The sequence below is a fragment of the Dermacentor variabilis genome, chromosome 3 (genome assembly GCF_050947875.1).
Source record: "Dermacentor variabilis isolate Ectoservices chromosome 3, ASM5094787v1, whole genome shotgun sequence".
Taxonomy (NCBI): domain Eukaryota; kingdom Metazoa; phylum Arthropoda; class Arachnida; order Ixodida; family Ixodidae; genus Dermacentor; species Dermacentor variabilis.
Genome location: NC_134570.1, coordinates 34,902,640 through 34,919,601, shown reverse-complemented (window position 1 = coordinate 34,919,601; position 16,962 = coordinate 34,902,640). Strand labels below are relative to the sequence as shown.

The following is a 16,962-nucleotide window of genomic DNA, read 5'->3' as shown; positions in this document are numbered from 1 at the left end:
CTTCAGCTTCAAATAACTTTTTCAGCGTAAGGAAAGACAAGGATGTCAGAGAAGCACACACGGACAGCACTGGGTAAGACAGTGCAAAGTAAGAAACCACTTTTACTTTAAACTGCCCACTCTGTCACGAACGAGTGGTAAGCATACTAAGTATGAGACGTTTAAGCTGAATCAGTTAGTGTTCAACATGGCAAAAAGGAATGGTAATAGGACAGGAGATATACAAACAGGACAGATATGTGCCTACTATCATACAATTTTTATGCAAAGTCGCGAATCATCTCTGTTGTATATGTTCTGTACAACTCCAAATAAAAATCAGTTGACAGTCAGCACATATGCACATTTTGCATTTCTTTTGTTCCATCATTTGCGCTGTTCGCCATGTCAACTGCTCCAAGTACACACAATGTTGCCATTTCAGCAATTAGACTTTATCAACTATATTTAGCAGCTTTTTGGCATGCTCCGCAGCAATTTTTCAAATCATCAATCGGCAAATTTTTTGGCGATGTGACTGAATAATTGGCGACATTTTAGCGAATTCAAAGTTAAGAAAGCTGCTATGAAAATGACTTTCTAGATTTCACTTTATTGTTGAAAAGCTATAAAAAGGCGGCGGAAATTGCCTGTATGGTGTATGGGCTCTGTGACCATGATGAATCAACAGTGATCTGCACTCACATGCGATAACTGGACTGATGAAAGTAGGCTTCAGACTTCACTCACAATATTCATTTTCGTCGTTCTTTGCAAAACCTATTAGAATGGGTCTTTAGGCCGCAAGTGCTGCAGTTTCCCTAAGTATGTTCTACAGGTGGACGTTCGCAAGTGCAGCAGTAAAATAAATTACCAAAGCTTATTCCAATAAACTTTATGGTGAGATCAGGAATGCAGCAGCTGAATACTAGGATATATTAGCTGCAGAAAAGCACACATATTGGAGCAACTGGGCTAATTCACAAAAATCTTAACTTAATGGCTCCGTTTCTTACGGGTTTCAAACAATGTAATCCCACACAGAGGTTTCAGGTGGATCAAGGGGTTGCAATGTATTCGACCGGTATAAAGGTCACTTAATTGTCACACTGCCGTGTTAACAACACGACCAAAATCATGCGGTATAATTTAGTTCTCCTTTCCCAAGCGCTGAAAACTAGAAAATTTGCAAGCATAAGTGAACCAAGTGCGTCTTTGTGCTGGGTAAGTCAGGTGACCCACATTCTTTCGAATCGTGCGGGATTGGTAATGTTAAAGTCTGAAGGTAAACATGAAATCTGAGCTGTCATTACGCATTGTTCTTTAAATACACTAATAAATTAAACGTCTTGTACAGCCTGTTAGTAAATTCACTGTTTATTTCTGACAGTGTGGACACTACATGAACGTGAAATATTTCACGAAATTCTTTATACCATTTTAGTCCATATTGAAGTGTTTCAAAATGGCTGCATCATTTCAAATTTACAGGCCAGTTCTAGTGGCCATTTCAGTGACCAAATTTAGTCAAAATTTAGTGATCACTTTTCTGTTTAGTGGCATGCTCAGAAAAAAGCTGGCAACACTGAGTACATAGGAAGAGGACTCGCTTGAACAAGCGTCTAGGCCAGAAAACTTGAGCTATACAACCAGATCACTCTCCATTTCAACTGTGCACACTTGCACAAAAGAGTTAAAAGTGTTCCAAATACATATGAAGTAGGCTCGTGTAAACAAACACTTACACCAGATCAGGTTTGTCACAATATCACTTAAGCTGTTAGGAAATGGAGATACTATAAAATGCAGATGCACACTTGTAAATATTAAGTTATTCTGTTTGAAGTAAATGGCTCATAGCATGTAATAAAGACATACCGATAACATATTAGGAACCGCATGAAACAGCCCTTATTACCATATTATAATCAACACATGTGAATAAATGGGCACTCTCAAAATTTTGGTAGGCCCCATTAATTTTCAGAGGGTTTTAAAACTGCTTAACAGAGCTTATGGTTAAATTTAAACCTTGTTTTGTCATGAGGCAAGGCAGCATATATATATAGCGCAGTTTCTGCAGCTAAAACCAGCTCTGAAGAAAAGACATTCATACAGCACTTGAGAGATGGAAAACAGTCTGCAAAAAAACAAGCCTCAAAATCTTGTATGCTGCCAAAGCAATCAACTATGAACAACTATTTTAGAACCTGTAATGACAGTAAACAACAAACCTACTTTCCACAACATCCACACTAACATTGTGGTTGCCAAAGTTACTTGGAGCTCCACAGAATTAAACATAATAACTGTGTTTCCATGAGTCTGAAAGGACACATCGAAAAGTGCAAGAGGAAAAAGTCTTTTCTCTGATGCATCAAAACTGCCACTGTCACCCAGGCTAGGTTTAATGATGCCATTTCAAAACACACAACCTCATCTTTATTGTTATGCACTGTTATAAGCTTAATACATAAGCTAGTCTAACCTAAGCTGAGTGAATACTTTCTTTGCCGAAAGAAATTTATTTCAAACTTTGTGTTTTCTTTGACCTTTCCTTCAAAAATTTTACAAGCATTCCCCTTGTAGGTAAACCGTAGTGAATAATTCCAAAAGTCCCGTTGCAAGAAACATCACTGTGGCTGAATATCTTTCCTTGGCTCCACACGACTCCATTTTCCACACATGGTACCTGCTGCGTGTTCTGAATGTGTATGTGCATGTAATGCCGGTGGTATAACTTTTAATGTGAACATACTTTGTTAAATGCATTTTTACCTTTTCTTTTTTTTTTTAACTTATCTATAAGTTCTCTCTGCTCTACATGTACAGATACCTCCTTCAACTGAAAACACACTGAGGCAACACAAATTATACACAAAGAGTTTACAGTAAACATGATTTTGTCATTTGTAAAATGGAAATGTGCGCTATAGAACTGTGCAGACAACTGCAAATATATAAAGTTTAAGTCTAAGGAAAGCAAAATGAGCAAGTCAGCCCTTAGCCTGAAGAAATTACAACGAAAAACTAAAGTTCCATATTTTTTCTGTTCTCATGAGGTATTCACTTTCTTAAGGGATGCTGACAATGAATGTAAGCTTAAAACATAAAAGAGTAATGAATATCTCAAAAACTTCTGCATGTTGGAAATAAATATAAATTAATTAATTCTTTAAAAGCAATGGAAACAAAGTCTCACCTCCTGAATTGAGAAAACGTTCCCCATTTGCTATTGGATAAGCCTCCTGCACAAAGAAAAAACAAAGTAAATTGATCATTCAAACATAACTCTGAAAGTGGACAGAAAGAGCTGAAATATTTAACTACTCTGTGGATTACGAAAGTACTAAAACACTTCACAACATTAGTGTCTAAATAACGATCTGCTTTAGAACAGGGAACCCCAGTTGCCTCGCTACTAATGACACTTTAGTTTGACTCCTCCTCGGCAGATCAATAATGAGATGTAAATGTATTGCTTTTATTGCAGTAAAGAAAAATGAACACATTACATTTTTTTAGTTTAATTTGTACAGCTACTTTCCTGCTGTAAACTAAAATGAAATTTCAAAAGACGAGAACATAAACCAGACATCATTCAAGAGAATTTTTAAAGCTGATGCTTGTTTCTATAGAAAAAAAAAATGTGGACTGTAGGCACTTGGTCATTCTATCTGATTAAATAAGAGGCTCCTTAACTATAGTAGCCCACTAGGACAGCACCACGTACCTTAAACATGGGTAGTCACCACCAGCCAACAATAAAGATACACAAGGAGAACTAGAATATGATATGTAATATCAGTAACCCCTTAACTGCCGATGATGAGTTAATTCATTGTGAACTTTCCCCAATTTTTGCACATGTATAAGTGCAGTTTCTTGTAATTTTGACAAATAAATAATATGCTATGACTTTTGACATTTTTTTTTCAACGAGACCAGTAAAAGTTCAACAGACATCCTTTTTTTTTATGGAAACTTTGCTCAAAATATACAGGTCTAAAAAAAGTGCTCCACTTCTAAAATATCTTTAGAATTTGTCATGGCAGTTAAGGAACTAAAGCCCCGTTTTTCATCTATATAGTGTGCTTGAATTTTTCGCTGCCTTTCGCACCAACAAGTTCACTGCATGCATTGCAGAGCGGTGTCTACGGGGGCAAAGTTTTACGTTCATAACATTAGTTCTTCATTAGTACGAAGTTTTACGTGCCTATCAGTGGGCTATGCTTCTGCCTGTGGTTGAGTGAAGCACAGACTTGCCCCAGTAGCCCAGTGGCGATGGTGATGTGCTGTGCTGCTGAGCTCAGGGTCGCGAGTTCAATCCTGGCCACTGCGGCCACATTCCAATGGCGGCAAAATGCTCAAATGCCTGTGTGCCGTTCATTGGGTGCACATAAAGGAACCTCAGGTGGTCAAAACGAATTCGAAGTCCCCCACTACTGCGTGCCTCATAATCTGATATTGAATTTGACATGTAAAATCCAAGAATTCTTTTTTTTGAGCAATAGAGAGGAAAAAAACTGAAAATGTGGTACGTCGATTACCACATTTTGTGACATTGTGTGCCACAGTCAAACTAAGCCAAAATATGGCACAGTTGCAGTTGGGGGCTTATGAATACTAATCACGAATTTGGTTGTGTCAGCATCTGGTGGTTGGGAGCAGTACGACTGTGTCAACATGAAACCTTCAAGCAATAGCATAGCATTTTATAGAACTACACTAGGCTCCTAATTAGCACAGCTTTCAGAACAGAAAGAACAAGAAAAATAAGGGGATGACTACGAAGGTGTGACAGGCACATAATTTCACTGTTCATAACTGTACTCGCACAAGATTCATTCAAAAATGTTTCATCACAAAACATTTATAAGGCGATTCTTTTTAGTACTGGATCCATTTTCTTTTAAGCTGTTCCAGGGCCCCTTTAAGGCAGATGTCATTCTGATATTTCCTAATTAACTGTGCAAAATGAGAGCGATAGCCTTGCTTTTCAATTTACAAGTTCCCAGAACAAAACAGTACTTTGGGAAAGTTAGTCCTGACTCAAGCAGTAAGTAAAACAGAGCCAAGGGACAAAAGAAGGCAGATGCAGAATAAGTGTTCCCATGGTGCAAGTGTTTCATTGTTAACAGAAGTCTAAAAACAGGACTATTTTTTTACACCACACACACCAAAGTATTCGTGAGAAATCTACTCATTTATTTGACATTATGGACTCAGTCTAGCAAGTAAGAAATGGCCGTGATCATTACAGCGGCGCTCTTGTACACACTAGTAAGATGCTAGACCTATAAGCTAGCTACTACCACGTTCTGTTTTCTGAGAGCATTATGGAATAAAACAGCATAGTCCACAGCAAGCCTTACGACAAGTACCTCAAATCGCACTGTTTTCAAGGCACTTAAGCACAGCAATGAATGCGCTCAGTTGTGTATTCATGAGATATACTATTTGGTGTTCATTAAAATTGTGCAATACCAAACCAATGACAAATGCAGCTAAGGTATGCAGTGTCAGTGCCTAAATACAGACTTGCTTTAGAAGGTAACCCCCAGTTGTGCCACTACCAACAGCACTTTATCAAAGATTGCTGAAGCTTACACTGAAAGGCAAATGCAAATTTTTAATCAAATTTATAGCAGTGTCATGCATGGTGTCAAATGCTAGGTAGGTAGGCAGGAAAAACTTTTTTCGGCAGCATTAGGTAGGGTTATTAGGCGTGATTTCTTCGGGTGGGCCAGATGGCCATCAACCAATGTTTGATGGTGACCTCTCCAGTTCATTCTATGACCTGGAGTTAGGTGTCCAGGCTAGAATTGAGCAGCACTGCCTCCCATGCTTCGGGTGAGGAAGAGGACATGAGGTTAGGAGGAGGCTTGTCCTCAAATGCTATAATGCCTAAACATGTCAAGTGCTTAATTATGTAGAAAAACTCGCACTGCCGTAAGAAGTGAGTATATGCCATGGCAACAACTCAACAGCTGTTACCTTACAATTGGATGCATCTGGGACTTTCAATAAATGCAGAAATGCCTTTACAGTCCTAATATATTATGATTTCATTTAAGTTTTATTCCCTATAATTTTTTATTAATGTGAAACTGTGCAGTCTCTTTTATTGACAACATTGTCCCAAAAGTTGGCCAGCTGGTAATACACATTATAATATTAGGGCAGAATTTAACAAAGGCAGATGGAACATCATACCAACTCATCATTTCAATGACCCCTAATGGCTAATGATGTTACACTTGTGGCACCGGCATTACCAAAGGAGGCATGCGCTCACAAGCATCACTTTGTACTCACCGCAAGACTTTTGTCAGGCCAGCAAAAACCCTCAGCTGAAAACACAACATTAGAGTTGAATTTGTAGAACTTCCGAAGTATTTCGTCTTCTCCAGCAGTGAATATGACATCGTAACTAGAAAGAGAGAATTTATCGCGTTACAAAGGGTTGCAACAGAAAAGCACAGTAGTATACAGCATGTCCCAGCTAACTTTAGCCAGAGTTAAAAAATTTGCAAATGCCACGTAGCTGGACAGAACAAAGCTAATGTTGCTTGCAGTCGCTTGGAGATACACAAACTATTTTTTAAATTCCGCCTAATTAGATCATTAGTCTTAATTAATCAACGTCTCAAATATTATAATTAGATTAAAAGTGTCAATGAAAAAATTGCAGAGTAACATGAAAAACTCCTGATACAGCTTTCTGTTCCTCAATACGTGCTACATAAAAGTGTTTTTCTGACCGTGGAAGAAGCCTGCGAATACACACAAAGTGCCTCGAGCGACCATTCACGTGGCAATTTTGCTCTGCAAAGAAAGTAAACTGTTCTTGGTAAATTTTTCTTCCCACATAAGCTGCATAAGAGAAGCATTATAGTCCCTACCACTTTATTCATTTGGTCAGGAAATCAAGCAGGAAGTGAGAATATAGCTTGCTTCTCCTTTATTCATTACAATGATTGCAACTTTTGCCGTGATTGTTAAAACTGATTTTTCACCTTAACCAGCCACATTTAATTGAACAGATGTTGCAAACACCTTGTTACCGCACAAGATATTATACTGGACTTCAAAGCAAATGCAACTGCTTCCTAAGTGACAGTTGTCTCAAACCAGATAGTAACTAGCTGTGCACGGTTGCCAGGCCCACAGTAGGCAGTTTAAAAGGACCCTGAATCACTTTTTGAACTTAGTAAGAAAACGCCGATCTGTCATAGAGGCTGCTATGAGCATATGTGCCAAATATTGCTGCACTACATGCAGCAGGGAATTTATAATCTCCACTCGGATACAGCGAAAAATCGTTTGCTCTCACGTCCGCAATGTTGTCATGCAGCAGCATCGAATGCAGCTGGACCCACCAATGCTATTGGCTGATTTCATGATCACGAGAGCATTTACAGTAATACATCATTGTTAATCTTGAGTTAAGGAAATGAGAAATATACGAGTCTGCGATTTTTGCACTGCAAATAGCTGCATCTGCTCCGCCTGGCCTCCGAGATGGCAGTGCCGCGCTGCGTAGCAAAACAAAGCCTGCCACGACCACCACAAGGTGCCACGACACGCCCTTTCGCAGCTGTGACACTCAACTTTTGGTTGGGGCTTTGCCTTCTTGGCTTCGCTGCGCTGCTTACATCATGCCAGTCGAGACAAAATGAGAGAGAAAGCCGGCTATTAGTGTGATAACTTCACTTATAGTTGGAGCATTCAAAAACTTTTGCAGCACGAAATTTGTGAGACGACGTCCTTTAATAGTGAGGCCATTCTATGATTAGTAAGGAAAGTGTTTCAGGGCCTCTTTAAGCTGTATTTTAATGCCTGAATTAAAAGTGGCTAAACTAAATATGCTTTATTACACATAATCACACAGTGGTATGCTTTGATCATGAGCATATTATGATTACCTGAAATAACAATATAAAACATCTTTCCTGCTAGCTTGTTCCTGTTTCTCATGCAGGTATGGGTGTGATATATGCTTGTAGGCAGGCATGTGCCCACAGGCCCATTATTACAACAGTACAGGACAGATTTAGCAGCTGCGTGACAACCCATAATCCCATGGCACAACAGCAGCAGGAAAAAGCTCATAGTTGTCGAATCGCTGCTTAATGGCCGCAGTAGTGTTTCTTCACACTTGGTACATATTGATACATTGCCCACTGCCCTTCTTCAACAAATTATAAGCCTTCTTCAACAAATTATAAGCACTGAGAAATGAGGGGAAGGCAGGAACTAAAGCTCTGTGGCAAAGTCAGGTTTTTCCTGAGGGATCGATCATGTTCCCAAGAATGATGACCTGATGCGGTAGCCCAGTGGCTATGGCGTTGTGCTGCAGAGCTTGAGGTCACGGGTGCGATTTCGGCCACGGCGACCGCAATTCGATGGGGGAAAAATGCATAAACACTCGTGCACTTAGATATGACTGCCCGTTAAAGAACTTTAGGTAGTCAAAAATATTCTGCACTCCCCTTCTTCTACAATGTGCCTTATAATCAGATCGTGGTTTTGGTGCATACCACATCAGAATTGAACTGAACAGAAGGATGATGATGATGACGACAACAAGGAGTAGGACGAAGATGTCTTTTAATGTTATACAAAGACACCATTTTTGCATGAAGTCCGCCCAGGACACGTATGACATGGGCCACATGTTGCCCGTTTTGGAGGATTAGCGAAGGAAAAGCACACGTGAGTGGCACCTACAAAATGGGCTAAGAATGGCTAGCCCAAATATATGAAATTTAAGAGACTAACGAGGCCACTAAATATTATGCACTATTCCATTAAGAGGTCTGTGTGCTATAGCAATACACATGAACCAACATATATCCAGACAGCATGGAAATGTGCAAGACCCAGGATCGTGGTCCAGGGATTGCAGGCAGAACAGCTTTGCGTCAAAATACTGTAAAACAGTTCAAAAACACCCAAGCTCTCACCAGACCACCCAAATAGCCAGTTGCTAGTTGGTTCTGTTATATCATTGTAACATAGAAGTCCGACCACCTTTTTTAAAATAAGTAATATGTTTTGTTCAAAACATGTACTTCTGTTGCAACGACAATTGTATTTTGTACATACATAAAAAATCTGACACCAGTAGCAAGGTTTATAATGCCACAGTAGCACAGCCAAGCATATGGATGCCTCACCTGTCAACAAACATGATTAATGTCGATGCATCGTCCTTGTAATCTTCTAGGGCCTTTTTGAGGAGCCTGACTTTGTAGCCACCTCCCATTCCTTTAGCCATGTCACCACCAAGCCAATCTTCATGCATACCAAGAATCTGAAAGTTGGAATGTGTTAAATTTCATTCCTCATAAAAGTGTGGAGAAATAAAGGCCCACTTATAACTGGGACAGGATGACACCTAAAAATGCAGACAGTATATTTTGGCTTACGCATAATTATCTGATCACATAAACAAGAAAGCATATGCATACGGACAACACACCAGCGGACAGGATGTATGGTGTGTTTAACAGATGTGGAAAATAAAATAGCGGGACAATATGATACATACAGCACATACCGAGTTATTTGTTTTATAGACCATACAGAATTCTAAGTCACCTGTCACAGGTCGCACAGTTCTAATCCTTGAGCTGGATTACTCGAAAAGGCAGACATAACTTGCATATGAAATTGAAATACATAATTGGCTAATTAACAAATTTTCACAAATAATGTGTTCAACGAATTACCTTACAACACATGTTGCCAATTTACTAATTGTAGCTACTGATTTACGAAGATGAAACACTAATTACTAGATGTGAATTCCTCAAGCATGTGACAAAATACATTGACAGTCCAGCTACCTTCGTTCTTCAATGCATAAAATGGAATTATCTTAACGTAAGTGGAACAACAGGGCAGTTCTACCACAAGTTTGACGAAGCATATCTTGATACCGGTGCCATCCTTACAATTCGTTCCAAGTGGACATCTATTCTGCTGCTATCGCAATGATGACAGCTACCAGAAAGACTATGGTCCATAGTAATACAATACCGTTGGCACAAATCTCGCTCTAGTCAATAAAAACACCAGCCTGCAAGAATGGGAGGACAGCTACTTTTGTGCTTCAATGCCTAAAATGGCATTTCCTTAATGTAAGTGGAACAACAGGGAAGTTCTACAGCAAGTTTGACGGAGCATATCTTGAAACCGGTGCCATCCTTACAATTCAGCCCAAGTGGACATGCCTTGCCAACTCACTACGAATTAATAATTCTAGTCACAAATTGCATAATGTGTTGTAAAGCATTTTATTAAAACCTAATTAATGACATTTGTTAATTAGTCCATTATGCCTTTTGGTTTATTGCATAAGTAATGTCCTCCTCTTCAAGCAGTCACTCTCAAGGATTGGGATTGTGCTATCTGCCACAAGCAATTTTTTTTTAATTCTGCACAGTCTAAAATAAATAGCTGCTATGTGTGCCTTATTCTTATATAATGTTTCCCACATCTCACACCCTACATCATATGTCCATATGCTTAACTAACTGGCCTAACTAGAGATGTTAATTCACTGTATTTCAATACAACTGCCATGCAAAGATGAACGATGCCAGTGCTGCATAACAGCAAGTGACAGAAGGCAACGCAAGTGACTATTTCCTTTCGTCATTCTCTCTGTGCACCGATGACTCTAGCCTTACAGTTGCACCTTCGGTCTGTACAGGTTATGCTCTGGAAAATTATCTCGCTTAAACAACAGCTAAAGGCAACCAAAATTGTCTGCATATTCTCACTTGGGACCGAACGCTGCTGTTGCAACTATGCAGCATCCAGATAGACTACAATCCATAGTAACGTAAGACTGTCGGCACAATTCTCATTCTAGTCAACCAAAAAGCTAGCCTGCAAAAAGAGGAAGACAGCTATGTATAAAGACTTTAACTGACTCCCGGATAACAAACTAGACTCCTTTCCAGTTTTGATATGACAGCGCCGTGTATGAAACAGGCTTTAGTGGAAATAAATTTAACTGCAAATGTGAACTATGCACTTAAAGCACTTCCTTGCCAATGTTTCAGATAATGAAGACTAACAAGTGAAATGGTCCGGAATCTACATAACCATTTTGTCTGCCTATGAGCTATCGGGTATTTGTGTCTCTGAATTCAGTTGAAACATAACATTGTAGAGATACCTCTTAACAGCATGCTGCTTTGACTTTCATGCCAATTATTTTCATTCCTCTCTGGCTGCCAAAAATTGAGAGTTCAATGTTGCTTGCATTGGTGCTACAGTACCATGCAAGCTGCCGCATAAAAACAATTACGCTTTCACATTTACTCATTAAACATGCACATCCTGTCGGCACACCATGGAGCACAGAACTTGTTGCAAATCTCTCATCACAGCTCTTCTTCTTCTGCCAGAACAAGGAACATACATAAAGGTGTGACGGGTACAATATACACTACAAAAAATATTCACCGTTTTCATGGAGCAGTTTGTCCTAGAAAAATGAGATGGCACTTTCAGTGGCGCGCCGCACATCACCTCAGCGACAGCACATGAATATGAAACCATTACCGCTTCCACCTTGCTTCTGTGCGATCAGCTGTAGGAAATGCAACTGAGATTTCGCTAACGCACTGTCCTCCAATCATGCCGGACTGAATCGTGTGAATTGAAGACGTGTGCAGTAGCTGGCTACAAAAATAGTGACTGGCATATTAAGGAATGGAATGATCTGTGTAGACAAGTTTGCGGACTGTTGCTGCAAGGATACAGAAATTTGCTCATCCCCCAGTGTCTCATCACTAACCTCCAAAGAAAGTGCTTCAGCCCCAGAACGTCGGCAAGAGTGAGTGCTGCTCGTTAAACAATGACAAAGGGAATAGCACCGCATCCTGTCATAGTACATTTCGCACACAATATATACACACCTGTACCCCAACTGGCACGGAATCTTAGACCCGCTCTATCACCAGCATGTCAATAAGTGAACGAGCACACACTTGAATATATGCGCATCATATGCGCGTAAGAAATGACGGACTATACCAATAGCGCATGAAAGGTTGAAGCTAAATGTTTCGTAATGGTCCACAAGAGTACATGAGTTGGTAACGATAATACATCTTTGCTACAAGGTATTACAATGTACAAGACGGCTACATTTCAAGCCTTGCGCTCAGCATGAACAAATCTATCAGAACTGAGCACACCCACAAGCAATCAGGCAGAAATAATCAGATAGTGACCACACCAAGGAAATTTACCGAGTCAGAAATGTGACATGCTACTGCTTCAAAGTATTTGCCAAATAAAGAACGGAGAGCAAAACACACTAATCCTGATTCAATTCATGAGTGGAAAGTTTGGATAGCTTGGAATACATATTTAGCCTTGCTTTTAAAGCAAGCACCGTATATACTGCTTGTGCCTTTTGGACATTTCTTAATCAGCTTCCAAAGCGCTTTTGCATGTTCTCTGAACCTGTGGTCAAAGCTTCGTGTTGTCCACCCAGTCACCGTCAACAATATTTCCCGAAACAGAGGTTTGCTAAGTCGCACCGGCGTCATACACACCCACTGCAAATGTGGAGGCAATGGGGGCAGTTAAGGCGAGCAATGGACGCGTCACCACGTGCTCAAACATTGCAGCGCCCCCGAGATGGCCGCGAAAAGGGTCAATATAAAAAGAAATAAAACGTGACATGGAAAGGTTAATGTGGTAAATGTGCAGTATAGATTCTGTGTGTATACTGTAAGACCTGCACTTTCGGCCACTCAATGTTTATGTCAATGCGCGCTCTCAGTCAATCAAATACAGCCAATGGCGATTACCTTTGGTTGCAAGCCATAGATTTTTGCAGAGCGAGCAAAACGCTTAAAACCATCCGTTTCATCGCTGGCGACTGTAAATATGACTAGCCGGTGAGCACCTGGAAAATAAAAGCAAGCGGGCAAACTGTTAGTTATAAGGCGGCAAAGCCCTTCACCCGGTACGGTTAACGGAAAGTCAACTACTCACCAGGCTTGACTGATTCGGAATCATTTGCAACATAAACTGATTTGACATGCTCGTTGGCATCCACTGGAGGTTGGCAGGCAATGCCTTGGCTGCCACTGTCGGCCGCAACGTTGCAGAAACCTGGCATACATACATAAACGCGTAAGCGCCTCTAATTTCTTTTTGCTTCCCCTCTTGCACGTTTCACAATAAGAAGCCGCAAAAATGACACCAAGAGAAACGAAACTCACAAAACCGAAACCTAGCGCGTTTCCGTGGAGTGGCTGATCGCGCTTCTGTTTCGCCTCGTTGCCCGCTAATTTTTGTAAGATAGAAAGAAAGGATTCCCTAAATGAACGTGACATCAGCGGGCTTCGACAAAAGAAAGCTCCGCAAAGTTGCAATCACTCGACGCACCCGGAGATGAACCCGGAACCTCGGCTTATGTAAAATGAAAGATCGATACTCTTTAGACACAAAAGAGGCGGGTAACTTACCAAATATCTTCAAAAGCTAGTGTAGAACCGGCCCTTCGGGGCACTGGAAAAGTTTGCATTCGAAGTTCGCACAAAGTAACGAAGTAACGCAACTCCGTTAGCTACGTCCACGCAACAATACTCCGTGCGCTCCTCTTTCAACTGCATCGTACCAACAGAAACGCCAGTAACAATAAATACGCGCAGCTTATGTCCCTAAAATACTTACAAGAAATCTTACTGATAACTAAAATTGGTAACTTCTTGACACCGCGTAGAATAAACAATCGCCTCCGCACGCTCCGCCCGTCCAAGCACCCAAGCATCACATTAGAGCGAGATGCGCTCAGTTAAGTGTGTTGAAGGCTTCGAACACGCGGCATAGTGATCGAGTAGCGACGCGGTTTCATTGCCAATCGATTCACGTACCTGCTTTGCCTTGAGGATCATCATCGGCGACCGCGTGACACGAGAAAGTTGCTATAAAGGCGATGACCACCAGCCGTAGCGCGGCCATTTTGAAACGGGGCAGGCAAGGCAGTGGTCCCTTTCCTTCTGCGCGGCGCGAACGAAGGCGGCGGCGCGCTCTCCTTCTCTCTCACCACATCCTTTCTCTTCTCCAGACTCCAAACCCGCCACTCCCCTCCTCAGCTTCTTTTTGCTGCTCATTCAACTTTCGCTCGTGCCGTTGTCACAATTTATCTTTTTATTTTTCTTCGCGCCTTGTACGGCTTCGATTCAAGCCGCTCTCTCCCTTCAGAAGTCTCCATTTCCCCCTTGTCCCGTCGCTCACATCTTCCTAGACGGCCTCGCCGTCCCCGTCTCCGAGGCGTGTTGCAAGGGTGCGGCGCGGCGGCCCACGCGGAGCTAGATCAGCGCCGAAGTTGGCATTGTGTCGTGGCGCATATGTTTGCGATCAGTGCACTCGGTTATGCTCACGCAATTCGCTCCCAAAAGTCACGTCTCCGTTCGAAGAGGCAAACACACGTGTAGTAATAATTTGGTGTTTCTTTCCTTTTCTTTATACCTACTATTTATGTTAGTGCATGGGGCATTGCGCTGAGGAAACTCTGAGCTCATCTGAGTTAATTGACTGATGCCATATCAGAACGGAATATACATTCTCTTACACGGAGCGCGGAATACCTCTGCTTGTCGTATCATTCGTCCACGATCGAAAGATCGAGTTTGCTTTTATTATTATTATTATTAGTAGTAGTAGTAGTAGTACGTTACTGTGTGCAAATGCCGGGACTCACAACCAACGCGAGCGGAAGAACTGTGCTTAGAAGTGACAGATGGGGAAGAAATCGTATGCATCTAATTTATGCAGCTTTCGCAACACCGACACCTCGCCAAGAAAATTTACAACAAATATAGAGCAAAACGAAAAAAAATGAAATTGAAAAATCTTAAATTGAACTATACACATTAGTCATGCAGTCAAGCTTACTTAAAGTTAGTTTGCAATGAGTGGCCATTCATTATACACTATATATATGGACAGTGAACGTAGATCACAAAATGAGAGCCACGTCGAGCAGCTTCAAGGCATGAGGATGAGTTCTCGAAAGGGACCGCAAGCTCCGCAACTTCGTGTCGGGGGTTACGTGACCCAGCGAGCTCTTTGAAACAAAAACCCAAAAGCAAGGTCGCGCGCCGCGAAAAAAAAAATAAAGAAAAGGATAGCATATCAGCCGCGAACGAACCTAAGTCAAACATCTCTTGTTGCACTTGGCGGCTCGCGAGCGGCGATGGGAAGTGCCGTATGCTGACGCGTGTAAGCCGCGTGCCTTCCACGTCCCGAACAGAAGCCGAAGGCCGAACCCGTTATGGAGCAGTGCGCGGCGGTTATTAAGTGCGCCAAGTGTGATTTATGTCATCCGCTTTGTCGCTTTTCTTCTAGACAATACAGGGCTGCCATTGCTCGAGTCGAAACATCGGTTGGAACCAACTGCCACGTGCCCACGTATGCCCAACACGTGACCTCGCGAACGTCAAATAAGCCAAAAATTATTGTCATTTGTGACAGCAACGCAGCAGGAGGTATCAGCACCCTGCAGTATTTCTTTTGTTTCTTCTACACTATTAAAAAAGTTTGCACCCTTTGGGGCTTATCTTGCCCCACAACGGCAATTGTCATCTGCCTTTCTTGCGTTCCCTTTCTTGAAATCTCTGCGCTCGCTACTTTCCTGTAGGGTATGCTGTGTCACACTGATAACGCGCAAGCCGTTCGTGACTTGGAAGTACGGGGCTCGCAGCGTTAAAGAAAGGAAATGCAGGCAAGACAGATAACGATCATTGTTGCGTGACAAGATACAACCCAAAAGGTGTAATTAAACTTTCTTAAGAGTGAATTATGTGGGGAAAGATAGCCAGGCTGAGCGTGTAGCTTTGACAAAGTGCAATTTCTCTCTAAGGACGGGACACTGCTGATACTCAAATATGGCCTCATATTTTAACCATCGATGGGACAAAATAAAAAAAATTGCATATATTCAGCTGCTTGCCAGGGTCGGTATATTATTTTCCCTACGCAGTGTAGCAAACCAGAGGCAAAGCTCATCCGGCCGACCTCTCTGCCTTTCTCACACTAATATGTTATTTCTCTCTTTCTCTTACCGAAGCGTGGCCAGGTAAAATAGTAAAATGAACAATTATCACAGTGTGTCCTCACTTCTCAGAAATAAAGTATGTGAACGAACAATCCACAGCTGATCAGCGTGCGCCAAATCAAGTATGCTGTGGTCTTCTTCTAGTCTTCAGTTTTTGTGACACGCTAAGGCTACACAATAGAAAGGCCTACCAGATGGTCACCTTCTTATTCTTCCGCGTGTTGATACAGGACAACTCAAATATGTCTCAGCGGCGATATTTTATATATACTTTACATTTCCTCGGGCGGTGGCTTGAAATGCTTGGCATAAGACCACACTTAGATAAAAAAATGTTCCTTCAGATAGGGGATTGGAAAGGGTTTGGAACCACACGGGGGCCACCTTTTAATGTCGTATTCATCCCACCTACTTCATGTCGACTGCAGGACGAAGGCCTCTCCCAGCGATCTCCAATGAACCCTGTCCTGAGTGAACTCTACGTCATGGTACGTCAGCTTTATCACGCATGGGGTAGCAACAGCGTGTAAAATAATATGTTATAATTACTTCGGAAATGTAATAAGAACATGTTTACTAGAGTCTCCAGAAAGAGTGGCGGAAATGTTAGAATAAATTATTTAGGTGGGTGTAACCCTCATCCCTAGTTTCGTCTATAGGGTTAAACGAGCCCGACTTGAGAAGCATTTGCGAACAAAACGTAAGGCCATGTGATTATGTAACAGCGAAGTCAAATGAATTCGGCGGTAGTGATACACGAGGTGAAGGAGTGGGTAAGGACATCATTCGACGAACATCAGCAAGTTTTAGATATCTGCAACTGGCCGCCGAAACAAGTTCAGGAATCAGAAACCCAGCTCTTTAGCATAATTATTCGTGAATCC

At 41.5% G+C, this 16,962-nt stretch overlaps 1 protein-coding gene across 3 annotated transcripts in view; it reads right to left on the bottom strand.

Annotated features, from left to right (window-relative positions):
• Plod (procollagen lysyl hydroxylase) overlaps positions 1-16,962 on the bottom strand; it is a 204,952-nt gene that overhangs the window by 183,562 nt on the left and 4,428 nt on the right. For 2 of the 3 annotated variants that reach the window (XM_075684753.1, XM_075684754.1), the window contains exons 2-6: positions 13,009-13,128; positions 12,822-12,919; positions 9,162-9,298; positions 6,298-6,412; positions 3,182-3,227 (exon numbers count right to left, since the gene is read on the bottom strand). In XM_075684753.1, coding sequence (XP_075540868.1) covers positions 3,182-3,227; positions 6,298-6,412; positions 9,162-9,298; positions 12,822-12,919; positions 13,009-13,128 — 516 coding nt within the window. Of the gene's footprint in view, positions 1-3,181; positions 3,228-6,297; positions 6,413-9,161; positions 9,299-12,821; positions 12,920-13,008; positions 13,129-13,892; positions 14,032-16,962 lie in introns of those variants that run through there. The other variant, XM_075684755.1, reaches the window with a different exon arrangement.